Here is a 27,238-nt window from a genome sequence, read left to right on the forward strand (position 1 = left end):
ATACATGGTTTTCAGTACACACGATTGTTATTTTGCGTTGAGTTACGTTGTTTTCAGAAGATATATTTTATTTTATGTTCATTTGTATTGTTTCCAGCAGGCAATTCTCGGGTTCGGGCTCAGGATACAATGTGTATGGATAGCAGCAGGTTTACCCACAAAGGAAACCTGATTTTTTACTTGGTTTATCACACATACCTGGGAATGATCTTTTGTCCTATACCCTGTGCTCTCTGCCTGTATCTGACTGCTAGTAGCTGACAGTAAGGGAATATTTACTGATAGCATGCAGCGCTCTACTTGTAGTTCTTTTAGATATGCTCCTTGGTAGAGGTACTGCTCCATAATGATTATATAGGACAGGACAGTGGTACTTGCAATGAAAGAATGTCCTTGGGACCAACCCAAGGTGTCCCTACACTGCAGGTGGCCTGTCATGACCGCTATATTTTGTTCAAGATAATAGACAAAGGGACAACAAAAGGTGTTCTTTATTGGTAGGTGTCCTGAGCTCTCATTTCAGAGGCCTCACATTGCAGGTACCACTGTTACATTACTAATACAGTATTAATAACCAGGTTAATGACCATTTACTGAAAATTTTTGATCTCTTAGTTGCATAAAGTGAGATTATCAAGTGTTTTAACATCTCTGTTGAAAAATCTAGCACTTTTCATGTCTTTCTTTTTTCTCCCAATTTTGCTGCGGGCAGGTTTCACGGTATTGATTTCAGCCATTTCCCATTTTCTCACACTTCCAGTCAAACATAAAACTGTGAAATACTGTGAACATGGATGTTATTGTAATTAATTAGGATCAGTACCGCACAAAACAAAGAAAAAAATTATACGCAGAGTCTTTTTTTCCATAGAAAATCAAGCGAAACGAAAGTTGCCCCCAAAACGTGAAAATCTATCAAACAAACTTGATGCAAGCCTGACTCCAGAAAGAAGACAGAAAACCACTAATACTAAATGATTTACATAAAGTTTAAACATATAACAGATTTTCACAACAAAGTTCCTTGCCTGAGGCTGTCTATATGTTTGCATGCAGATGTCCTTGATCAGAACGCCATTTTCACCTAAACCGGCCGGCGAAATGTTTTTTTTCACATTTCAAGGTCTCCATACACTAACAAAAGTCACATGTTTTGAAAGTGTATTTATGTGTGTACAAGATAAAAACAGATAAGTACTTCTTTATCATTTTTTTAATGGCAGAAATAAACTTATACTATCGATACCCCCTAATTTAGAAAACGGCAAGAAGAGCCAAGATACCTGTTTCATTAACAAGGAACACTTTTTTGTTCATAAAAAGACACTCACTCATTTTGATATAAAATAATAATCAATTGCATACATATATGAATACAGAATGTTAAACAAATCTACTTTTATTTTAAGTGGAAAAAACACACAACAAAAAACACGCACATAAGTGACGCACACAAACTGAAGGCTTACCACCAAAGACTGTGGGTACCCTAACTACTCTCCTCACATAGGGAGGGGGGGGGATAGAAAGATCCCTAAACAAAGCCTGCCTCAACACGGCTTTAGTAGGTAGCCGTGCCTGCTTGGTCATCCAATTATGCCGTCGAAAAACAGAAACAAAGAAGAACAAGTCGCGTAAGGCGAAAATACAAAATTTAGTCAAGCTGTCGAACTCACAGAATGAAACTGAACGCAATGCAATTTTTCAGCAAGACCGTATACTCGTAGCATCGTCAGTCCACCGCTCGTGGCAAAGGCAGTGGAATTGACAAGAAGAGCGGGGTAGTAGTTGCGCTGAGAAGGATAGCACGCTTTTCTGTACCTCTCTTCGTTTTAACTTTCTGAGCGTGTTTTTAATCCAAACATATCATATCTATATGTTTTTGGAATCAGGAACCGACAAGGAATAAGATGAAAGTGTTTTTAAATTGATTTCGAAAATTTAAAGGCACAGTAAGCCTCCCGTAAACCATCACAGAGCTCCCCGAGCGTCTACATACAGTACAAGCATACTTCCATTTGAACGCTCACCGAACGGGAACATCCTGGCTGCTTTCTGTCGAGCGTGAGAAATTTTCAAAGAATTTATTTTCGTGGACTTCTCCTTAACAACAATTGCGCCTCGTTTTGGTGCTGGCCAGGACGGCTGTTATGAATATGATACCGGAAATCACGCCCGGACAGTAAGCCTCCCGTAAACCATCACAGATACTGTCAGGCTTTTACACACAGTACAAACACCCTTCCATTTGAACGCTCACCAAACGGGAACATCCTAGGTGCCCTACGTAAAGAGCGAGCAATTTTTAAAGAATTAATTTTGCAGATTGTCTCGAACACTTTTTGGACCCATTCTGAACTCAGGTCAAAAATGAGTTACTTCCCTTCTATCGATGTAAACTGTCGATATCCGTGGATCGATGATTATCAGAATGTTTTTGGACCGTGGTGCGTTTTTGCGCTAGACCTAACTTTTAAAATCTAAATAATAAATTGACAGCTTGTTACAAAATTCTTTAATCATAAAAGAATTTGTTTTTCATCAAGACAAGATCAGAAAAGCCCGGAAGCAGGGTCACGCAAGGGTCGTCGCAGACGACGGTTTACAGTGCATATCGCCGTTCCTCTCAACAGTCAAAAGTCATCGCTAGAGTTCTTGTGAACCACAGCCGTTTGTTTCGTGCATAAAAACGTGCTATTGTAGATAAGCTCACATCGAGTCACATTCAAATGACTAACTGACGACTACATTGTGAAAAAGGGAAACTGGATGACACGAGTTCACGATGGCTCAGGGGTAAGATAAACCACGCAAAAATAAATTCTTTGAAAATTGTTCGTTCTTTACGGAGGGCACCTAGGATGTTCTCAATCGGTGAGTGTTTAAATGAAAGGGTGTTTGTACTGTGTGTAAAAGCCTGACCGTATCTGTGATGGTTTACGGGAGGCTTACTGTGCCTTTAATTTTGATCATAATGTTTATATTTTTAATTTTTAGAGCTTGTTTTTAATCCAAATATAACATATTTATATGTTTTTGGAATCAGAAAATGATGAAGAATAAGATGAACGTAAATTTGGATCGTTTTATAAATTATTATTTTTTTTTACAATTTTCAGATTTTTAATGACCAAAGTCATTAATTAATTTTTAAGCCACCAAGCTGAAATGCAATACCGAAGTCCGGCCTTTGTCGATGATTGCTTGGCCAAAATTTCAATCAATTTGATTGAAAAATGAGGGTGTGACAGTGCCGCCTCAACTTTTACAAAAAGCCGGATATGACGTCATCAAAGGTATGTATCAAAAAAAAGAAAAAAAACGTCCGGGGATATCATTCCCAGAAACACTCATGTAAAATTTCATAAAGATCGGTCTAGTGGTTTGGTCTGAATCGCTCTACACACACACGCACACACACACATACACCACACCCTTGTCTCGATTCCCCCCTCAACGTTAAAACTTTAGAAGACACTTGCAAGGCAAATTTTCGCGCCGCGGTGCCGATGACGCAAATAACTCTCGCGACAAAACGATTGGTCCGTAAAGTCGCGTCATCAACCGGTTCATGAATGGCCCGTGTATGAATGGCATTCCTTCTGTTGTGATGACGTGCGCACCTCGTCATTGATGTGACTTGGAAAATCGGTCGGATTTAGGTACCCCCAAGATCTTATGTCGAAATTAGATACCTTTACCCTACCGATCCAGAACTGCAAAGGAAACGTTAATCAAACTTCTATAATCATTGAAAAAGCAAAAAATCTGATCGAGCATGAAGAGGTAGCGATCGTGTGGTAGCGATCGTTGGCTGACAGACGGCATATTACTCGACAAAAAGGCAACAAAAACAATAAAATCTCACCTGAAAAAATAATCACAAATCACGCCTTCGGCCTCAACTGTGAAAAGTGTGTAATATGTCACATACGGCATAGGATTGCCCGAACATGACAACGAAAGTGAAAGTAGCGATCGTTGGAAACCCCTGACAGACGACGGTCGGACATTCCAAGAAATGGACACGGCGCGGAATTTCGCGAAATTTCGGTCATTGTAAATGCTTTCCTATGAAGTACAGACTATAAAGGTGTGTTTTCAATGTCAAAATAAAATCATGTTATCATTTCTTGTGGTAAAATAAGCTTACTTGGTTTATCTGTGAAGACTTAGTTTTTCGGACAGACAGCTTCCAGTTCTCGATTCGATTTTTTGTGTGCAAAATATGTAATGCAAAATTCATATTTGTGCTTTTGTTTTTGTTTGTATGGTTAGATATTGCAGCTCTGCTATCAAATATGACCATTCAGTGTGAATTGAGTGCCTTTTCGTTTCAGTTTTCACATCAATGGTTGGCTTCTGTCATGCAGAAGGAAATGGCGTCTGTCAGGATTCACACGATCGCTACCAAACACATGTGCATAAAATGCCAACAAAACAACTCAAACGATTTTTTTTTTCAGAATTGTATTCAAAATGACACATTTGTGCATTGCATATAAAAAAAAACACTGAGAAAATTGGTTCAGCAAGTTAGAAATCAGAGCACATTGTGCAGTCAATAGAATGTCTCAATACCGTGAAACCTGCCTGCAGTTTTGTTGCAATTTAAAACTGGGGAAACCGCACTCTGGGATCTTTGACAATTGGCTGTAATGAAGTGCAGTGCATTCTTCTTGTAGTTGCAAAAGCCTGGGATTTCCTGTTTGGTCTATAATCAGTTAAGATTAAGGAAACTTTGTTGTCATAATATTTCCCCAATTGTCCTGACTCGTACGTTTGCCTGCAAAGCTTCTATTTTTGTGAAAAAACGCATACAACAATAATTATGATAAACGGTGAAGAGAATGATGCCTTTAAACCGTTGCTTCATGACGTATAACCTGTACTATGATAAAGGTAGGTGCAGGTTTTTCATAAAGGGAACAAGTTATTCAACTGGTTATTTATTGATCATTTGGGCTATATTTAAATTTCACGTTTCATGTGAGCTGCAAATTAGCATTCAAAGATGATATTAATGCATCTTCCTAGGACACTAACCATCAAGTACAATGTATAACACTCTTGCTTTTATCCTAGTTTGGGACAACATGTGTATGATGTGATCTGTACATCATATAAGTCTGCACATTTTTCCTTAACTGACTCTGATAAGTTTGTATCTTCTTCTTCTTGTTGTTTGTCGATAATATTAGTTTGTGTGATACTTAGGTGTTTAACATCTTGGATTGTTGATTGACAGTTCTTGTGGAACTTGCATTCATTTAGATAAATTGAACGGCTGAACTTCAATGGTAAAAAATATAACTTTCTATTTTCAATCAGTTGTCTCTGATACATCTTACTACCGGTAATCTCTTTTGTCTTCAAACCCAAGGTCTAGTTTCTGGTTTACTTTAAAATGTTTTTTCTTTTTTCTTATTAGGCATAAGCAAGTCCTACAGACTAACTCTGGTCTCCTTTTGCTGACACATTGTTTCTTTCAACTGCCTTCCTCAGGCTGAAACCTAGTTCGTCCTCACCATCCTATTCCTGTTCATCCAATCACTTGTATACTTCACAAGAGCGGTCTCTTTTTGTGATGTCAGTGATGTGCATATTTTGGTGAAGGCAGCCAGTATATCGCAAGCGTTATTCTGGGACAACTTCTTCACATGAATTCTGCCTTCCGTACACATGTTGGTGATAAATATTTACGCCTGTCGGGCGGAACATGCTTGTGTCACCTGTAACATTATGTAGCTTTTTGGATATATTTCAGGATATTCTGCTGGTATAAAGGGTTTTGTAACCAAGAGACACTCTTTGTTTGTCAGATGACTTAAAAGAGAAGCTACAATTTTTTTTGCATAAAATCTGAGAAATCAGGATCTTAAAAGGGGAGGGAGTCTTAAATTGGGGGGGGGGGGGGGGGGTCCGCCCTGCACTTTTGCATTTAACCACAGTGGATATTGACTGTATTTTACTGATGTTCAGGATCAGAGTATGTTTGAAGTGAGGGATTTAAATGTTTACCCGTGTTCAGCTCTGACTCCCTGCCTCTCCCCCTCAACCCCCCTGCCCCCCCCCCCCCTTAACCAACCCAGCATCTTCTGCCACCCCCTCTTTCCCTAACCCATCTTTCTCCCTCACTCCTCTCTTCCGGCTTTTGTGTGGTCCCTTGGTTTGAGCTGAAGTATGACTTCATTAGTAGAACTACAGAAAGTGGGACCTTTGGATTTATGGTACATTTAGTGTACATGTAGTAACTGCTTGACAAATCAGACTGTCCTTGATTTAGTGGGAATTTATAGCCTTTCTTTTTTTTGTGTAGTTTTAGTAACAAATGACTGCTAGTAAGTAAGTTACAAAACAGAAGTAATGAAAACTGCACTCACCTTATTTATGTGCTGAAGAAAACCTTTGGGTAAAAACATTTAAATGTAAATGTATTTGTATATGTTTAGCCAACTGTAAGGGTGAGCCCAGTTTTCATTGTTTCTGCTTGTTAAGATTATTTTAAAACCATTTAAATGTTCAAGATAAAAATCATGCATCATGAGGCTGAATAATGACTTGCCCTAATTGTGATGGTATGATTATGCATTATGGATATGCTTTTCAGGTGGTCAGTGCATTGGTTAGACATTAGCTGATGTTCCTGTCTTTATCTATAGAGTTTAACAACATATTATGATGCCTGCTTTGGTGATGGTGCATGTTCAGTCCAAATGCCATGATGCTGGCAGCAGCTAGTTTATAAACTGGAAATGTGTGTTATATAATAAAAGAGTGTAAGTTACTCTGCATAGAACTTTCTTTAGGTCTCTCTATGACTTGTGAACTTTTTTGTTGTTGACATTTATTTATTTTGCAAATGTTTTTAAAGAGGCAATAACTTCTTCTTCGTCTGCACAATTTGAGTCCAATGTTTTTTTGTTTGAAGCTCAGAGTGAAATGTACAATGTTGAGAAGGTTGTCGGTCTTTTACTACAGGAAAAATAAAAGCTGCTATTTGAAGGCAGAAGAAATTAAATATGTTTTATGCATAACGTAGAGAAGTTAGAACCGGTCTTTAGCATTGTGAGTGTTGTTTCAGGTGGACTTCTCTGTTTTATGGAGACCATGACAAACGGTCGCTCGGTTCTCAGGAATCACTGGATACCACCGTCCATTCACAAGACAGAGTAAGTCAGGCTGATGTTACTATTTATTTTGTGAACTTGAAAGATTAACATTGTCATGGCTGTGTACATTTTCCTTGCAAGCACACATGTAATTATTCAAGCATTGCACAGGGCACGACAACAAAACATACCGAAGTTCTTACCACTTGAGTGCACATGGGCATACATGAAAGCCTGTATACATGCACATGTATATATCTCACTGGCTATAGAAAAAGAGCGCAAAGATGAAGAAACATATTAAAAAAAACATAACAAATTCAGAGTGAACTGCAGTTATTTTTCCTTTGCTAGTGAAGTCCATGACACCTTGAAAATGCATGTACATGACTGTAAGTTGTAACACACATTTCCTCCTCTCTCCACAGGGTATATTCAGATGGGTCATAGCCTTCGTAAAACTAAAGTGAGTTGCCAGGCTTTTTATTTTAGATCAGTTTTGTGTGCATTTTTATTTTTTTTTAATTTAATTTAATTTAATTTAATTTTTGTAGTTTTTATCCGAAAAAGAAATGTGTTCAGGCACGTGTTTTTGAGGCTGTTGTATTTATCATCTTAACGGTTTTCTTTAAAACAAATAGGTATGAGCTGCATTGTAGTATTCTAATTTCTCTTATGTGTATCGACTGAAAGCTGGATATCTGTGTTCAATTTTTACATTTAGTCAAGTTTTGACTAAATGTTTTAACATAGAGGGGGAATCGAGACGAGGGTTGTGGTGTATGTGTGTGTGTCTGTCTGTGCGTGTGTGTGTGTAGAGCGATTCAGACCAAACTACTGGACCGATCTTTATGAAATTTGACATGAGAGTTCCTGGGAATGATATCCCCGGACGTTTTTTTCATTTTTTCGATAAATACCTTTGATGACGTCATATCCGGCTTTTTGTAAAAGTTGAGGCGGCACTGTCACACCCTCATTTTTCAATCAAATTGATTGAAATTTTTGTAAAGCAATCTTCGACGAAGGCCGGACTTTGGTATTGCATTTCAGCTTGGTGGCTTAAAAATTAATTAATGACTTTGGTCATTAAAAATCTGAAAATTGTAATAATTTTTTTTTTTATATATAAAACGATCCAAATTTACGTTCATCTTATTCTACATCATTTCCTGATTCCAAAAACATATAAATATGTTATATTTGGATTAAAAACAAGCTCTGAAAATTAAAAATATAAAAATTATGATCAAAATTAAATTTCCGAAATTGATTTAAAAACAATTTCATCTTATTCCTTGTCGGTTCCTGATTCCAAAAACATATAGATATGATATGTTTGGATTAAAAACACGCTCAGAAAGTTAAAAACGAAGAGAGGTACAGAAAAGCGTGCTATGCAGCACAGCGAAACCACTACCGCGCTGAACAGGCTCGTCAGTTTCACTCCGTTTTGCACAAGCGGCGGACTACGGTCATTGTGAAAAAATGCAGTGCGTTCAGTTTCATTCTGTGAGTTCCACAGCTTGACTAAATGTAGTAATTTCGCCTTACGCGACTTGGTTTGTATTATTAAACCTTTTGCTCGGGATGATCGAGGGGTGTCAGGAATTTTTCATAAAGTGTGGATAAACTTACGTGTGACTGTGCAGGAAATTGAAGAATGTGATACCTTTGTATGAATGTCTCTGATTCACTCATTAAAACCCCACTGGTAAAACTTCGAACGAGATTGAAAAAAAACTGTTTTCTCTCTGTGTCTTCAGGGACATAGACATTTTGCACAAGTGTGGTCGTGATGCCGTGCAGTACCTGTCCTTTCAGCGTTATCTTCTTGTTTATGTCTCCATCATCACTGTCATCTCCATTGCCGTTGTTCTGCCAGTCAACTTCCAGGGAAATCTGTGTATGTAGAACTTCTTGAACAGTGGTGTGTGTGTGTGTCTGTGTGTCTGTGCGTGTGTTTGTGTGTGTATGTGTGTGTATGTGTGTGTGTGTGTGTATGTATGTGAGTGTGTGTGTGTGTGTCTGTCTGTTTTGAAAGATGTGTGTTATCTGTGTGTGTGTGTGTGTGTGTGTGTGTGTGTGTGTGTGTGTGTGTGTGTGTGTGTGTGTGTGTGTGTGTGTGTGTGTGCATGCCTGCATGTGCATGCACACGTGTGTATGTGTGTTCAAAAAAGAGAGATTTCATGTTAGAAATGTTATCAGTCTCATAATGTGCTTTATTTTCTTTCCTTTCAGTGGGGAATGCTACAGAGTTTGGTCACACTACTATTGGAAACCTGGACTCTGAGTAAGTTACATCTTTATGCCCTTTGTTTTTTTAGCATTGCTGAATATTCTTCTTTGTGGTCCCTGTTAGTTTACTGCCCTGTACAGAAAGCACACTGAAACAGCCACACTATTCAGCAATTATTATTATTATTATTATTGTGATCATTTTTATGCGCCTAATCTAGATATAGCCCTAGGCGCTTACATATTAATTTCTGCCGTTTGAAATGGAATTTTTTTACAGACAGACAGACAAACAGACATTTTTTACACACAATATATAACGCATTCACATCGGCCAGTAAAGCTCAGTAGCCTATTAGGCGAGCATTCACCTTTCACGGCCTTTATTCCAAGTCAAACGGGTATTTGGTGGACATTTTTATCTATGCCTATACAATTTTGCCAGGAAAGACCCTTTTGTCAATCGTGGGATCTTTAACGTGCACACCCCAATGTAGTGTACACGAAGGGACCTCGGTTTCTCGTCTCATCCGAAAGACTTGCACTTGAACCCACCACCTGGGACAAGGGGGGAGAAAATTGCGAACGCCCTGACCCAGGGTCGAACTCGCAACCTCTCGCTTCCGAGCGCAAGTGCGTTACCACTCGGCCACTCCAACATCCCAAAAAAGCAATGACTAACTAAATCTTTCAAAAAGGCAGCTAAGTTCATTAATGTAGGCAAACATATTTTTTATAAAATGTACATATTTCAAAAGCAGAGGACCTCAATTTTTCATTTTGACAGAGTAACTGATGAAATATTCTGTCGGCCTGGAAGTTGAGAGCTAGAAAAGAGGAAACTTCCAAAGTTCGAACTTCCCTACTTTCCCTCAATACGTAATCAGCTTGAGTCCACAGTTTGTCCTTTTCTAATTTCTGTTGTTGTGTTTATGTTAATTTCCTGTGAAGGGTAAATAAAGTGTTGTTGGTTGCATGCAGTTCCCCGTTGCTGTGGGTGCATTCTGTGTTCGCTGTGCTGTACCTGGTGATCATGGTCTTGGTGCTGCATCACTTCCACGCCAACCTCGACGTGGAGGAGGATGAACAGGTATGTATGGGCAAAAGGGGATAAACTGTTTTTGCTGATCCATCAAGACACACAGACATATAAACAGAGTTGGAAGGCAGACAGACAAACAGACATGCACACAAAAGATGCACACACAAACATGCATGCACACACACACACAAGCACATACACCCATGCACGCACACACACATGCACACGCACACACATATACACACACAAACAGACATGCACACACAAACATGCATACACACAAGCACACTCATGAGCACACACACTCACACATACACACACACACACTCACAAGCACACACACACACACACAGAGATTTTTTGTGAAAGATCATATGAATATGTCTGTTACTGACAAAACCGGTACAGTTCTTCATTATTTTGTTGTTCCTTTTCAGTGCTAGGTATGGAATGTTCGATCTTAGCAGCAATGTTTTGCACTCGCAGCATTTACAAATTTGACCGTGGACTGCCTTCTGCTTCCTTCATCACTACCCCCCAGGCCCCACCCCTGTCCCACCCCAACCCCCTTCTTCCATATCTTAAAGAAAGAAGAGAAACAATTTCTCTTGAGCGTTTATTTACTTTTGTTTGGAGCAAGGACAGAATATAACATGTTTTGATTTTTGTCTCAGGTTTCCAGAACGCTCATGGTCTCCAACATCCCAAAAAACAAGTGCTTTGGAGAAAACATCCGTCTTCATTTTCAGTAAGTGTCATTTTGTTCATCAAAAGTGCTGCATCTTTACTATAAACACATGCATTTCAGTTTTGTTTTAAATTGACAGATGCTCGGTGTCAGATAGTTTCTGCAAGAAATTGGGGGTTGTGCATTGTTTGTTATCTTTTTACAGTGTATTTTGTCTGTTGTATCAAGGGTCATGCTCATTGCAACATTTTGCATTTTCCAGGTGGAAGATGCATTTTAACCATATCACTGTGCCAAATGGGTTATCAACCTTAGCAAATCATTCAAAGATAGCACAACCTCTCAATGCATGCTCACAAATGGGGAATAACTCTGTTCATCAAACGGACCTCATTATTTTCAGCAGCACTGTTTCAATTATTTCGTGTTTGTTTATAGGGAGGCATACCCCGAGGTGGTGGTGACAGACATCCAGTTTGCTTACAACATCACTGACCTGGTCAACCTGGACAAGAAGAGGTCAGTTATAATTTGCAGTGGCCAGCATTTTCTTGGATACTTGAGCATGTCTTATGCATGTATATGTGTTGTGTACTGATGTGCCTATAATGTAAGACCCCTGTACTGTGAGGACACCTCTCAAATGAAGGACATCTTCCATTGTTTTCTTTTAACTTTACCACAGTTTGCTGCCGTGAAAGAATACTAGTAATTTAGGGAATACTTTCAGGGTGTCTGTTCACAGGTACCACTATAAGAGAACAGAAAACTGGACGCCTTTCGCTCTCTCTGTTATTTCTCTCCTGTGGAGACTTCCTTCCAGGATAACCTAACAGTACAGTACTCTTCTTCTTCTTCTTGTCGATCGCTTTTTACTCTCGAATTCCAGCTCATGAGATGAAGCTGGTGGTCTTCTGCAGAGCCTCCACTCCTTATTTGTGTGCTTTATTTCTCCAACAGGCAAAGGGCTACAGAGGCACGCATGTACACTGAAATGGAGCACCGTAAGTCCGGCAAGCGACCTAACATGTATCCATACATGTGCGGCCAACTGTGCTGCTGTGCCTGCTGTGGATGCAAAGAGGTGAGGGTGCTTTTACTTGCATTCAAAACCAATGTAGACAGTGGAACCCCCATATTAAGACCTACAAAAATCTGAGAAAATCAGGTCTTGAAAAGGAGGGAGTATTTAAACAGAGGTAAATTTACAGAGGTTATCAACAGAACATTTGAAAAAGCAAGGTCTCAGAGAAGAGGAAGTCTTAAATTGGGGGGTCCTAAAAGGGGGGTTCCACTGTATATCAGACTAGATAATGCAGATCAGCATTGAAAAATCGGTCTCAACGTAGCAAGGTGCAGTAACTCCGGGCTGGCTTTGCACAAGGAACGTTTGTAGTTTAGAAAGAAAAAAGTTGCTTTTTGTATGCAGCTTTTGTATTGGTTGAGTCCTTGGGCGCCCATTAACCTTGGCAAGGAGGGAAGACAATCAATTTGAAATGAATTCCATAATAGCAGAAGATGTTAATATTTGTTCAAGCCTTTATGCATGTGTCCAAGAGTTCCTCTATAGTATTAGTAACTATAACCATGGGGGTCTCATCCTTTGATTTTCATGTGAGTAGGAGAGGTATAGGTTGATTTTCATGTGAGCAGGAGAGGTATAGGTTGATTTTCATGTGAGCAGGAGAGGTATAGTTTGATTTTCATGTGAGCAGGAGAGGTATAGGTTGATTTTCCTGTGAGCAGGAGAGGTATAGGTTGATTTTCATGTGAGCAGGAGAGGTATAGGTTGATTTTCATGTGAGCAGGAGAGGTATAGGTTGATTTTCATGTGAGCAGGAGAGGTATAGGTTGATTTTCATGTGAGCAGGAGAGGTATAGGTTGATTTTCATGTGAGCAGGAGAGGTATAGGTTGATTTTCATGTGAGCAGGAGAGGTATAGGTTGATTTTCATGTGAGCAGGAGAGGTATAGGTTGATTTTCATGTGAGCAGGAGAGGTATAGGTTGATTTTCATGTGAGCTGGAGAGGTATAGGTTGATTTTCATGTGAGCAGGAGAGGTATAGGTTGATTTTCATGTGAGCAGGAGAGGTATAGGTTGATTTTCATGTGAGCAGGAGAGGTATAGGTTGATTTTCATGTGAGCAGGAGAGGTATAGTTTGATTTTCATGTGAGCAGGAGAGGTATAGGTTGATTTTCATGTGAGCAGGAGAGGTATAGGTTGATTTTCATGTAAGCAGGAGGGGTATATGTTGGTTTTCATGAAATGTGATGCTACACTGGAACCCCTCTTTTAAGACCTTCACAAATAGGAGAAAATCACGTCTTAAAATGGAGGGAGTCTTAAAATGGAGGGAGTCTTAAAATGGAGGTTCATTTACAGAAGCTGTGATTGTGAACAGAAAATCTGAGAAAACAGGGTCCTAAAAGGGGGGGGGGGGAGTCTTCAATTGGGGGGGGCTTAAAAAAGGGGTTGCACTGTATTGTTTCTTGCACGCTGACAGTTGTGTTGTGTCTATGATTGTGCAGGTAGATGCTGTCAACTTCTACATGGAGGAGGAAGCAGAGCTGATGAGGTCCTGTGACGACGAGAGGGAGACGGCCTACAGGGACCCCATTGGTATTGCCTTCCTCACTCTGCAGTCAGAGATGCAGGCACAGAGGTTTGTGTGTGTGTTGGTGTGTGTGTGTGTGTTGTATGTGTTGGTGTGTGTGTGTGTGTTTTGGTGTGTGTGTGTGTTGGTGTGTGTGTGTGTGTTGTATGTGTTGGTGTGTGTGTTCGTGTATCTGGATCTGTGTATGTGTTTGTATATGTGTGCAGAATGTTTGTGTGTGTGTGTAAATGAATATCTTTGGTTTGAAGGTAGGCAAATGATGAATATAGATAAACATCAGGGATGTCGTTAGGCGTCGGACATCGGACATATAACGATGAAAATCCCCAAATGTCCGATTCACATTGCCGCATGTCGGTCAGATGTCCTATCGTTTTAGCCTGAGCGTGGTCATTGTCCGATATGTACTCCATTCCTTCGGACAGCGCGATATTCGTTAATTTTCATTTCAAGATACAAATCTTCTAAAAGACCGAACGCTCTCGTGTTCAGCTGACACTGAAGTTGCCAGTGCCGCGTGCGGATCTTTTCTTTTGTCGGGAATTCCCGAACCGTTTGCGGTATGCGCCGTTTGGGTATAACCGTCTCGGTGCAGCGCACTGATCTAAAAATAGTGGATTATTTTTAGATCAGTGCATGCTACAGGAGTACGGGAGACAACTCCAACTGACTAAATTTGTCGTCTGCTTTTGTTTTCGATACGAGACGAAGCACTGAATTATGCCGCTGAAAAAAACCTAAAGCCTGCAAAAGATCAGCATTAGATCAAACCGATCATTTTGTTTTTCAACTTTTATCCAAATCATGCAGTTTGTAATCAAAGTAAGAGCTCTGAAGTTGTTCATGTTGGTTTCTTTTTTGTGGTTTCTTTGAAACTAAACAAATACAACATTATACGCACACTGTGTTGATGTATTTACTATATTATGTGTGTGTTCTACAGCGTGCGCGCGTGGGTGTGTGTGTGTGTGTGGGCGCATGACTTTGGAACAATTCCATGGAATGTGTTATAAGCTGTTTGGCGCAAATTCATAATGTCCTATTACACTTTCTGAAAGCGGTCAAATGTCCTATTGATGCTGAAGAACTCAGGACATTTGTCCTATAGGTATGAATTTGTAGCAACATCCCTGAAACATCACAGAGGGGTTCCATGTGTATTATCAAGTTGCAAACACAGGTCAGATGAAGACAATTAGTGATCATTTTGCTTGTGTTTTTGACGTTTTGTGTCAGTAGTTTTACTGTTGTGCAGATTGACATTATGCAGTGGATCAAATGTTATTATGCCAGTGTACCTGTGTCTCGCATACAAAAAAAGTCAAATGCAACTGTGCCCTTGTTTTTTAGGATCCGTGCCGATTTCCGTGCTAACTGTAAGGGTACCCACAACCCTCAGATGTCCAGCGTGTATGGTGAGCTGCATGTGCAGGACTGGCAGGTCCACTTTGCTCCATCGCCCGAAAACATCCATTGGTGAGATGCACATCATCTCTCTCACTTTGTCACCGTCTCTGCCTGTAACTAAGTGTGTGTACAGTCAAGATCGTCTGCACCATCACAGGTTTATGCTAGGGCAAGAAGTGAGAGGATTGCATATTAGTCATGTAAAAACCAACTTGTAAACAAACATAGGTGTTTGTGGGAGTTCCAGCCCATGAAAGCAAAAGAGATTTGGTAACAGGCGCACACATAAACACAAACAAAACAAAGACACACATGCATGCACGCTTACAAGCACGCATGCTCCCACACACAAACAAGCGCACGCATGCGCGCAGACACCCATGCGAACACAGACATACAGACACACACACACGCACGCACACACGTGCACACACAAACACACACAATTTTGTGTGTGTGCACACGTACACACTCAACATTGATTAATATAAAACTGACCATTGCATGATGACAGCAAGTAAATGTTCAGATTCTGTCGGTCATATAGAACTAGAGCAGACCAGAACATGCTCCTCACAGGTGTTTCTTGTCATCAGGGAGAACTTGTCGGTGCCTGACTGGAAGTGGTGGACCCGTGCAATCTGCATCAATGGATTTCTGATTATCATGCTCTTCTTCCTGACTACCCCCATCATGTTTCTCCACACGCTGGATCTCCTCAACATTGACCTCAAGAAGACCAGTGAAACACTTCATGTCAGCATCTTTAGAGACATCTCTTGTGGAAGGCTTTCATTTGTGTGTGTCAGTTTGTGTGTGTGTGTGTGTGTGTGTGTGTGTGTGTGTGTGTGTGTGTGTGTGTGTGTGTGTGTGTGTGTGTGTGTGTGTTACAACACATTGTGTGTGTGATTGTGTGTGTGTCTGTGTGTGTGAGAGAGAGAGGTGGAGGGGTAGGGGTTAGGGATTTTGAGAGAGGAGAGTTTAATTTGATGTGTGTGTGTGTGTGTGTGTGTGACTTTTGTGCATTGTATCCACTTGAAGACAGTATGTAAGAATATGAAATTCATTACTCAAGAGTTTTGTGCATCTAACAAATATATGGTCCCACAGAGTCCTCTGCTGGTGCAATTCCTGCCCACTCTGTTGCTGTGGACCTTCTCTGCTCTCCTGCCCAACCTGGTCTACTACTCTGACCAGTACATCGGTCACTGGACCAAGTGAGTTGCTTGTTGTTGCTCTTCAATAATAACTTTGGTAAGTAATTCCCTCCAGTGTGTCTGAGACTGGTTTGAAGGTGTTGGCGGGTAGTATTTTGTTAGCTAGAAATTATTGTGCGTTACATGCATCTGTTGTTGTTATCAATAATGCCATCACGCCCACTGCTTCCATACAGTGTTTGTGATTGCACAGCTTTAAGTAAAGGCTATAGGGTTTGTGTGGACAGAGTATGGAGGATGTGAGAGTTTGTGTGAGTAAATTAGAGACGCTGGATCTTGCAGAGAGGAAATAGGCCACATTCAGTTAGTAACATGCTGTAAATATCTGATATGTGTAGGTAGATTTGCTTTTGCAATCATAAATTTAAAAAAACCAAGAAAGGTTACATCCGTGGATCGTTTAATTAACATGAACGTTAGCAGTCTGTCTGTGTCTTATTAAGGTAAACATAGACTCTATTAGGTGCAAGCTGGTCAGACCAGTACCAGGTACATTCTACCCTGAACCACAATACCAACGTCACCCGTCCCAGGAAATGTGAATAGTTCGTCTGATGTATTTCTTAACCTAGGTTGTTATTTCTTCTATGTGCAGAACGGCTGAGCATCATGCTGTGATGAGGAAAACCTTCATCTTTCTGCTGCTGATGGTGCTGATACTGCCGTCACTGGGGCTGACCAGGTAAACCCTGTGCTCATTGCATCTTTCCACAAATGTTAAATTATTGTAGATTTGCTGTCACTTTTACCAGTATCATAAACTTGCTGACATTTCTGTGCTCAAAGCTGAAGCCTAATGCGTATGAGGTTTTTCTCAGAGGTTTTTGAAGCGAGAGCTTTAAAACTTTACCTACTTTTAGGGTTTGATGACCTCCCGGCATGACCCAAGTCTAGTTGACCCTCGTCAAGTTTCAAGGTCAAAGCAGAGTCGTGTGCTGGTAAAAAAAAAAAAGAGAAAAACTATTGGTTTCTTCAACGGTTAGCAAGACATTTGAAACTTCACCTACTCCCATGGTTTTTACTGCCTTCAAACATAACCCAAGTGTGGCTGATATGCCTCAAGTTTTCAGGTCACAATGCCAATGGGGTCAATTTTGGTTAAAAAAAATCAAAAACTGTAATTTTCTTGGACGCTTTTGAATCTTTATCTTGAAAAACGTCCCATACTTTCAGGGTTTGATGATTTCTTGAGATGACTTGAGTCTGGTTGATGCTGGTTATAATTCAAGGTCACAGTTCAGGTCAAACAGTAGGAAATTGGCATTTTCTTCAATGTCTATGTAACTAGAGCAGCAGATAAATTGTTTCTTATTCATATTATTACTTATGACGAAAAAGAGCTGTATGAGCATTTGGCTTTCTTGATGATATTGATTGTTGTGTGTGTCTTACAGTGCCAAGGCGCTGTTCGAGTGGATGGTGGTCAATGATGATATTGATTGTTGTGTGTGTCTTACAGTGCCAAGGCGCTGTTCGAGTGGATGGTGGTCAATGATGATATTGATTGTTGTGTGTGTCTTACAGTGCCAAGGCGCTGTTCGAGTGGATGGTGGTCAATGATGATATTGATTGTTGTGTGTGTCTTACAGTGCCAAGGCGCTGTTCGAGTGGATGGTGGTCAATGATGATATTGATTGTTGTGTGTGTCTTACAGTGCCAAGGCGCTGTTCGAGTGGATGGTGGTCAATGATGATATTGATTGTTGTGTGTGTCTTACAGTGCCAAGGCGCTGTTCGAGTGGATGGTGGTCAATGAAGAGAAGCGAGTGCAGTGGCAGTAAGTCTTCAGTTTCTGTTTCATCCTTCATTGTTATATTTTATTTTATTTTCATATCTAAAGGTTGGCCTTTCAATAATAAAATTTCTCAGATTCTGATTCCCCGCCCCCCCCCCCTCCCACTGCGGGTGTTTATGTGCATCACACTGCAAAAAACAATAGACATGATACTGCTGTCTGGGCTGCCAACTGTTACGTTTTCAGCGTAGCATGCTACGTTTTAAGACAAATTGCTACGCAGTTCCGCCAAGCTTAAGATTGCTTCGCTCAAACAAATGATCTCAACGGTTCACTCTTTCTTGAGAGTCCTGGTAATCATTTCTGATTCTCACTCTGGTCAGAATATGGGTCATAAGTCTTTGTCCACACTGCAAAGTGGCAGTGCAGACGGCCATTATGTTTCTGCTTTCTAAATAAACTCTTTGAAATGAATATATTCTTGCGTTAAGTAGCATTAATGCGGACCTGTGAATACATTGTAGATAATGCTACACTTTTACACCATTTGCTGCAATGAACGTTCCCAAAAAATGTAAGTTGTTACACCTGAGGCTTCACAAGGGTTGGCAGGTCTGGGCTGTTCACAAGAGATTCAAAATACTCTGTGCAAAAAAGAAACAACCCCAAAAACAACAAAAACGACAAACATTGAAAATACCTCAAAGTAACTGACAGTTTCTTTCTAACTTCCAACAGGTGTATATTTCTTCCAAGCAATGGCTCTTTCTTTGTCAACTACGTCATAACTGCCGCCTTCATCGGTTGTGCTCTGGAGCTGCTGCGTTTCTCTGAGCTCTTCATGTACTGCATCAAACTTATGCTGGCGCGCTCACAGGCGGAAAAGGCTGCCGTAAGAAAGGTGAGGAGACTGATCTTTTCACTCAAACATCCTCAGAAGGTCAATTGACCGTGGTACTTTTAAACAGAGAAATGTGAAACTACTTAATATTTAGTGGTGTCTGTACACTGGAACCCCCATTTCGAGACATCAAGAAATCTGAGAAATTCAGGTCTTAAAAAGGAGGGAGTCTTAAAGGTGGTCGTCTACATTTTTGCTTTTTTTCAATAATCTTATTATTATTATTATTATTGTGATCATTTTTATGCGCCTAATCTAGATATAGCCCTAGGCGCTTACATATTAATTTCTGCCGTTTGAAATGGAATTTTTTACAGACAGACAGACAAACAGACATTTTTTACACACAATATATAACGCATTCACATCGGCCAGTAAAGCTCAGTAGCCTATTAGGCGAGCATTCACCTTTCACGGCCTTTATTCCAAGTCAAACGGGTATTTGGTGGACATTTTTATCTATGCCTATACAATTTTGCCAGGAAAGACCCTTTTGTCAATCGTGGGATCTTTAACGTGCACACCCCAATGTTATGGTTAGATTTCGCTAAAAAGTTATGTCAGATGATGAATGAACCATGGGGAAAAAAGTTATAGAAAAAAAATATATGTAAAAAAAGATTTTATTTTTGGGTAGCGTGACTCACGCTTCCAATATTTTGTTTTCTGTTTGCTGAGAACATGTGCTTTGCCTAAAAATACTGACCAATCAAATTCATGTCACTATGCTTATAGCCACGCCCAAACAAGTGCAGCAACAGTTTGACACTGGAGCGCTGTCCACGCTTTTTTTTAAACGCACGGGATTTGAGAGGAGTTTTGCGCTTGGCATTTTCAAAATAAGGATATCCTACTATGAGTACTACGCTGGAATACTACAATGAATTTTCAAACGGCTACACTGTCTTCGTCTTTCCTGATCGAAAGGGGGTGTATTGTTGATATTTGTAGATAATAGACTCTGCATTTTGATGGTCAAATGGCGATTTCGGTATAAAAATGTAGACAAGGACCTTTAAAATGGGGGTATATTTCCAAAGGTTATGATGAGAACATCTGAAAAATCAAGGTCTTAAATTGGGGGTCTTCTTCTTCTGCGTTCGATATTTATGGCCGTCATATCGTCAGGTCGGTGGCTGCCATGAAGTCCGCAGTCTTCAGCAGTTGGGCAGCGGGTCCCCAGAGTCTTTGGGGGTCTTAAAAAGGGGAGTTGCATTGTGTGTGAAATGTGTGTTGTGGCACTTTGACTTATTTACCTAACATGGACTTTTGATGTGTGCAGTCAGTGTTGTGGGACTTCCAGTATGGAATCCAGTACGCCTGGATGCTGTGCATTTTTGCCATCATCGTCAGCTTTAGTATAATCTGTCCTCTCATCACACCTTTCGGTAAGTCACTTTAGTGATTGTTTGATTCATGAATTGATTGATTGATCGATCAACTGATCAGTTGGTTGTTGACTACAGCTATGCAGATGTAAATGTTCAGATGTACATTTTCTTCTGTGAATATGAGAACCTCATTCCCAGTCAAATTTAACTTGTGTGTTTGAGTGAAACCACACTGTAAAATAACCGTCAGGAAACCCTTGCAGTTTTTTTTTTTACACGTGACTTGTGCAGGTTTGATTCATTAAAGAGAACTTTCCACCTTGCATAGACAGTGTCACAGGTCTGGTTTACCTGAGAGGTACAAAGTTATGGCCATGTCACTCTCTATTGATAATCTGTATTGTCTGGTAGATGACCTATTCTGTGGAGAATGATTTCACTTGACCCCTGTGTGTCTCAGGTCTGGTGTACCTGGGGCTAAAACACCTGGTGGATCGTTACAACATCTTCTTCGCCTACAGCCCCTCCAAAATCAACAAGCACATCCACAGCTCTGCCGTCACCTTCGTCCTGTGGGCTGTGGTCATGCTGCAGATCAACATCTGCTTCTTCACAGGGCTCCGTGCAGGTAATCAAGCTTTTCTATGTGAGCGGCTGGGGTTTATTTTACCCTGAAAGTCTCGGCTGCTTTCATTAGAGATAGTAGTTGTGATGGAGAAATCTTCTTTACGGTTCCGATGTACATAAGAGTCTTTGCTTAAGCACAGCCTCAGAACTGTACACCTCAGAACCGTACACCTCAGACAAGATTTTATGTCATTGTTTGAAATGTCACTATGAAGTATGTCGACATGAGGGCTTTAGACATGCACAGACAAGACTTGATGTGATTGTTTGAAATGTATGAAGTATGTCAACATGAAGGCTTAGACATGCACAGACAAGACTTGATGTGATTGTTTGAAATGTATGAAGTATGTCAACATGAAGGCTTAGACATGCACAGACAAGAATTGATGTGATTGTTTGAAATGTATGAAGTATGTCGACATGAGGGCTTTAGACATGCACAGACAAGTCTGCTTTTTGTGTTGCAGAGGGCCTAGACTCCGTGTTCCTCTTTTCCTGTGTCTGTCTCTTCCTCACCCTCATCATGTTCGTCGGCCGACTCAGCTTCGGTTGGTTCAAGCACATCCGACCCAACCGATACAGGGTAAGCCCACCACTGTACACTCCCTTGTCCTTTATTTTATACATCCCTATGAAGGGTAGGTATGTTACTGGCGTTGAGTGACTTAAAACTCTGCACCTGTCTTCTAGATCTGAAAAATGTGACCTTTTTTTCTCATTGACGGAAGGATAGGATTGCAGCCAAACCTGTCTTAACTGGTCATAAGTTGTGGTGGTCTTCCGCTTTGTGAAGTTTTCAGTAGCAAAGAGCCAAGAATCGCTTGATCAGTGAAGAAGTTTGCTGAAAGAAATCGGTTTTTTTAGGTATACCAGACCTGTGGGTAAATTTGGCAGGAAAAATAATGAAAAGATTGGTGTAAAATACTTCTGTACGTGAAAGAGCTTTCGAAGTCAGGCACCTGCGTTGTGGCATAATGGGTTTTGTTCAAATATTTTGAAACCAGAATCAATCATTTGAATGCCTTTGGGGAAAATATTAATGTACACGCCTTTGAGAACAGTGCTACAGTTGTGTTTTTTTTTTCTTGTTTTTTTTCGGGTGGCAGGTGGGAGGGGGGGGTGTTGTTTAACACTGACACGTAAGTGGAGGTGATCGTTCAGAAAATGTACGAATGAGCAAGACTGTGTTAGAAATGACTGGATCGGCAGGTTTGGCTGTAGCCGTCTTGTCCTGTACCTTTACTTTTCTTCACTTTGTAGTGACTAGAGGGAAGCTGTATTGATATTTGCAACAGTGGTTATCATGCATTAACATGGGTTTGTGGGACTTCACATGACTACCAGTTTCCACCACTGTAGTTGTGGAGCCAATCTTGTAACTGCATGCAAGCAGGTGTGTGCATGGTCACAGCATTACTGAGTGCTAGCACAATAACAATTGTTGCCAGGTGCATTGCACACTTTAGATCCACAGCATTCTAGCAGGTGCATCTCACACTTGCAGTCTCAGTTAAAGGCATATTAACTCGATGAATATACACGCTAATTGCTTTACCAACAGCTGGAGACATGCTAAATTAAGTTCCCTGCAAAATATTGTGATCTAGGACCCCTTAAATGTTGAGATATTTGAATTTTTATTTTGATCTAGATCGTCCTATTTATAGATTTGCCAACAGAGGGAACGTTGACGCAAGGGAAATAACTCCGCGTCTTTGTTGACATCCTCACTTTTTCAGAGGCTAGAACAAGCTGTAATGCATGTATATGGTCCGCGCATTGCGACATATCGTCATTATATGGCCTTATGATGCATTTGACATCGATTGTGGGCAAACTACACTTTGTAAACACGGGAGCGCGTACAAATGCCTTTAAAAGGGAACAAGGAACTGTTCGCAGTAAGAGTTTGTTTTCGTAGATAAGAACTGTAGACCATAGAAATGTAATGTAAGAGTCATAAAAATTACATGTATTATAGGCTGGGATTGGGGAGGGGAATAGCATTCACAGAAAGAATTTTAGCTTAAATATTTCAAAAGATCTACATTCAGGTCGTGACATTGAAACTGAAGTAGTCACATGTTCAGTTTGACAGATTTAAAAAAGGTTCAGTTTAGACCAGACACCTCCGTTTTCCTCCCTGCTTCCCACCATCCAACACGCCTATGCATTAGCTTTCCAGCTAGTTACAAAAGAGGATGATTAACTTCATGGATTATTCTTTGTTTCCTTATATGCTGCGGACAAAGGCCATTCGTAATGCCACCGTCTGTGAAGTGCATATTTGATATGGCATGGATAGTTGTGTGCTCTTGCTTCTAAAAGAATTGTAATGACATCTTTATGCAAATAGAATTTCAAAAACCTTTGAATTGATCACCTTTTAGAGTTTGATTTCTAGAGTTTTGCATGTGCAGAAGTGATTGTTTTGGGGTTGCCGCAAAATCTTGTTTGGTGATGTTTTACTCTATGTTGTCTTTATGCTCAAGCTTGAGGATGTTATTGTCTTGTCGTAAACAAGCCTCGGGGGGAGTTGGGAGATAATGCAGATGCAAGGTTGCATGTGTTCTTGTGTGTTAGTTCTTGGTTCCCGCATAGTGAGTGAAGGTATAATATTGCATTGTCAAGCAGCTTTTCTTTGTAGTTTATGTTGTCTTTTGGCATGTTGATTTGTTGAAAAATATAGGGGGAAACGCCAGTACAGGGGTGTCTGGAGTATGTACAGGTAACTGATAGGAGACAGAATCATGACGACGTTGAGGCCTTCAGACTTATTTCATCACATATCATATTAAAACCAACAGTTCATATTAACAGAAAATATGGCTAAACATGAATGTTAGTTCTCATTCCCAGTATCCTTCACCTCTTCTTATGACCCATTTGCAGCAGATAGGGAGAGACATGGTTCTGTATGTGAAAATGCCTCTATTCTGCGTTAAGGTTAGTGTGCACCTCTGTCCATTTTTTGCATGGGGGACTCAAGGAGCAAAGGTGTAGCTGTGAGGAATTGATCCCCGAGGTGATCCTTTTAAGTGTGAATAGCTAGGCTTGTAGATAGGAGAATCATAACCAAGTGAAGCCGAGTGCTGATGACCAAATCTAGGAACCAAAGGGACGTAAGCGCTGAAAATATATAAGCTTGCAATGATCACCCTTTATTGAGGACAGTCGTTTGTTCATTTCAATGCTTGGTCTTGTCCCAGATTCCGCATAACTCTCACTTAGTGTTGTCTTTTATTTAGAGCGCTTACATCCCTTTGTTTCTGAGATCTTGTAGAGGAGAGAAAAATCTTCTTTTTTTCTGAGATGCTATAGCAGAATTATAACCAGTAGTTAATCAGTCTGCGGAGAGAGTGTTAACATTTTAGTGAAAATGTTTTGGGTACCCTCAGAGAAAACAAACCCAGTCAAAATAGCGATGCTGTGAACAGAAACATGAGCAAAACGCATGTGCAAGCTTGAAATGTATGTTTAACATTTAAATCGCTGAACAGCGACTTAAGATTTTGAAGAGTACTGCCTGGTGGTTTTCCAAAGCAAAGCTTTTTCTCGTAATTGTACTGGTGCCAATTGAAGTCTTCTTAATGAATCTATGCAGAAAGATGAATTAACGACTAAGGAGCGGATAATACACTACGTTTTCCGACAGTGGGAGAAAGTGGTGATGAAAGGCAGAGGGTTCAGAGTAAAGAATTAAGCAGTACACTTTTTGTTCAAGTTTGCTTTCCGCTCCTTTTCTTGTTGTGTGATTGTTTCCAGGCATATGCTCTTCAGTTACCACTTCTGGTCAGTGTTGGTCAAACCTTGCTTTGACTTCAAACATTATTTGCTGTATGATGGGAATGGAGCGTTTTTCATATATGGCCATTGGATGCATGGACAGTTAAAGAATTGCAGTTTCTGCATGAAAAGAATGCATTTTTATATTGATTTTTTTCTTATCTGCCTGAAAAAATCCACATTTTGATATGAACGATTATTTTTGGGGTGCATATGATTTAGTTTTTAGTTCACTAACCCAAGGTTGACAAGTTGTGCAGGTAGTAAGAATGATTTTTCTAACTTGATGAGCGAAAATAGTCAATAACGGCTGTTTTGCAATGAAAGTTTATGGAACTAAGAGGGTGACTTTACTTGATAGGAGATGAGTCAAACGAGGATGTAGCGTAAGGACAAAAATCAGCTGCTGATAACGTGTAATCCATCCATCATCCTTACCTTGTCCCCACCCCTGTACCTCCCTCTCTTCCTCCCTGAATCCTCCATTTTGCTTATCAGCTGTTGGTACAATGATGGGTAAAAAGTTGCTTCAGAAGAAGGATGTGACAGAAGAATTTGGTCCTAGTTTTGACATGAAAACTGCCGGGTCAAGCTTCAAAATTTGGGTCCTAGTGTTTGCATAAAACTGCAGATCAAGCTTGAAAATGTGGGTCATAACTGCACGTCAAGCACAAAAATGTGTGTGATAGTATTTGCATAAAAACTACAGATCAAGCTTGAAAATTTAGGGCATAGATTTTACATGAAAACGGCAGGTCAAGTTCAAAATGTGGGATATGCATAGTGTTTACATGAAAACTGCAGGTTAAGATTGAAAATTTAGGTCATAATGTTTACATGTAAATGGCCAAGCTTGCTTTCGGGCCAGTAACTGTTGTATTCAGTGCAACCAGGACTTGAAAGCTTAATGAAAGGAAGGTAGACATTATACTATTTGTTACCCCCACTGCCTGATTCTGTTGCTTTTCAATTTGTTTTGTGTACCAAATTGTATTAGACTCAGACTGTCCTCAGACATTTGCTTTCATGGAGTTCTGTCCAATTTTTATGAATTTATTCATGTTTTGCCAAACTACTCTTGATTTCCCCTTTTGTTTTAACAGTATAATATATAAAGCTATATTGCTCTTTTCTTTTTTTATTTCCCTTTTTTTCTTTGATTCATTTCTTTTTGTGCATTTTGCTGCTTGGAGGACATGGATGTTTGTTTTAGTGTCTTATGTATAGCCTTTACATTTTTTTCAACATATATTGTTGTTTTTTGTGAATTTTTTTTCAAAAGTGGCAGACATTGGGAGAATTTGGTACATGTACTTATGGTACTCTTTTGTTTCATATGTTCTATAATACTTGAAGTACATTTTTAGTTTCTCTGTATACTTGGTGTGCAATTATGACTTCAAGCAGTCATACTTTTTGCATGTCAGTTAACTGTTAAGTAGGTCGGGCAAGTTTGTTGTACATTGCTGTTAAACTGTTTGGATGATGGTTTACACTTTGAGCTAGATTTATTGTACGTTTCTTTCCTTCATCTTTCTCTCAGTACACATTTGGAGGGCCGGCTTTCTCAGATCTTCAGGTGTGTACTAGTGTACACATGCATATTGTAACATGTGCTTACCTGTGCAAACCTGTTGTTATGTTGCTAGGAGACAACAGTCTTTACTCATAATTTCCTGTATCTACTCGCTCAGATGTTTCATGACGCTGCTAAAAGCAGCATGTGCAGTGTGTGTGTGTGCGAGTGTGTGTGTGTTTTACATCTGTTTGCTTGCTTTTTCGTGTATTCAAGATTGTGAAATCAGATCATTGCTTACGAGTGATAAAGGCTTTTCTTGTACTTTTAGGAAACTTGACTCCAGCATCAAATGAAGTTACAATGATAAAAAAAAAAATTTTCAATGTTGCTTTGGTTTCTCCCATTTCTGCCTAGCATCTCTTTCTTTCTTTGTGTGTGTGTCTGTCCATGCATCCATTTGTCCATCTGTCTGTCTGCCCTCCTCTTTCTCTGGCTGTCACTTTTTCTCTCTTCCAGCCCTTTTCTGGGTTGCAAATGCATTGTATTGTTTTCTGATGGTTCACCAAACATGGCATTGGAAGAGAGTTAGGTTGCAAGCTTGAAAATGATTTGTTAGGAATTGAAAATATAGTTTCTTGTTGTACGCTGTGTATTTTCAAAGTTAATTTTTCTCAAGGTCCAAACACAGTGCATTGCACATGCTTTAATCGATTGTTCCTGTGGCTTGTTGAATTAATTAAAATAATTGATATACATGTATTTCACTAAAAGCATGAAAACGGAAACGACTTTTGCAATTTCTACATCTTGCTGTCTTTTTTTTCTACATTTGAAAGTGTTGCCCAATATTCAGCCTCCTTAGAATTAAGTGCACTTAAGGAATGCACCAGAGCGATGCATGACAGCAGTTTTGGTTAAACTCACTGAATGCAGTTTTGTTTCTTACTTTCTTTTTCATTTTACGAAGATCGCTTACTTTATCAACAGAGTCGGGACAGAGCCTAGAGGAGGTTTTA

The 27,238-nt window shown here is 40.0% G+C and overlaps 1 protein-coding gene across 4 annotated transcripts in view; it reads left to right on the forward strand.

Annotated features, from left to right (window-relative positions):
• The window catches only part of LOC138953675 (CSC1-like protein 2), a 52,618-nt gene that overhangs the window by 19,915 nt on the left and 5,465 nt on the right, over nt 1-27,238 (forward strand). Inside the window, exons 4-23 of one of the 4 annotated variants that reach the window (XM_070325561.1) lie at nt 98-133; nt 7,085-7,172; nt 7,541-7,578; nt 8,879-9,018; nt 9,354-9,405; nt 10,332-10,440; nt 11,067-11,140; nt 11,519-11,599; nt 12,041-12,164; nt 13,612-13,745; nt 15,048-15,173; nt 15,701-15,860; nt 16,215-16,321; nt 16,917-17,003; nt 18,041-18,097; nt 18,794-18,956; nt 20,239-20,344; nt 20,748-20,915; nt 21,385-21,500; nt 23,810-23,863. In XM_070325561.1, coding sequence (XP_070181662.1) covers nt 98-133; nt 7,085-7,172; nt 7,541-7,578; nt 8,879-9,018; nt 9,354-9,405; nt 10,332-10,440; nt 11,067-11,140; nt 11,519-11,599; nt 12,041-12,164; nt 13,612-13,745; nt 15,048-15,173; nt 15,701-15,860; nt 16,215-16,321; nt 16,917-17,003; nt 18,041-18,097; nt 18,794-18,956; nt 20,239-20,344; nt 20,748-20,915; nt 21,385-21,500; nt 23,810-23,863 — 2,020 coding nt within the window. Of the gene's footprint in view, nt 1-97; nt 134-7,084; nt 7,173-7,540; nt 7,579-8,878; nt 9,019-9,353; nt 9,406-10,331; nt 10,441-11,066; nt 11,141-11,518; nt 11,600-12,040; nt 12,165-13,611; nt 13,746-15,047; nt 15,174-15,700; nt 15,861-16,214; nt 16,322-16,916; nt 17,004-18,040; nt 18,098-18,793; nt 18,957-20,238; nt 20,345-20,747; nt 20,916-21,384; nt 21,501-23,809; nt 23,864-26,246; nt 26,283-27,238 lie in introns of all 4 variants that reach the window. The other 3 variants (XM_070325562.1, XM_070325563.1, XM_070325564.1) reach the window with 3 other exon arrangements.

The sequence above is a fragment of the Littorina saxatilis genome, linkage group LG17, assembly GCF_037325665.1.
Source record: "Littorina saxatilis isolate snail1 linkage group LG17, US_GU_Lsax_2.0, whole genome shotgun sequence".
In the NCBI taxonomy this organism is placed as follows: Eukaryota; Metazoa; Mollusca; class Gastropoda; order Littorinimorpha; family Littorinidae; genus Littorina; species Littorina saxatilis.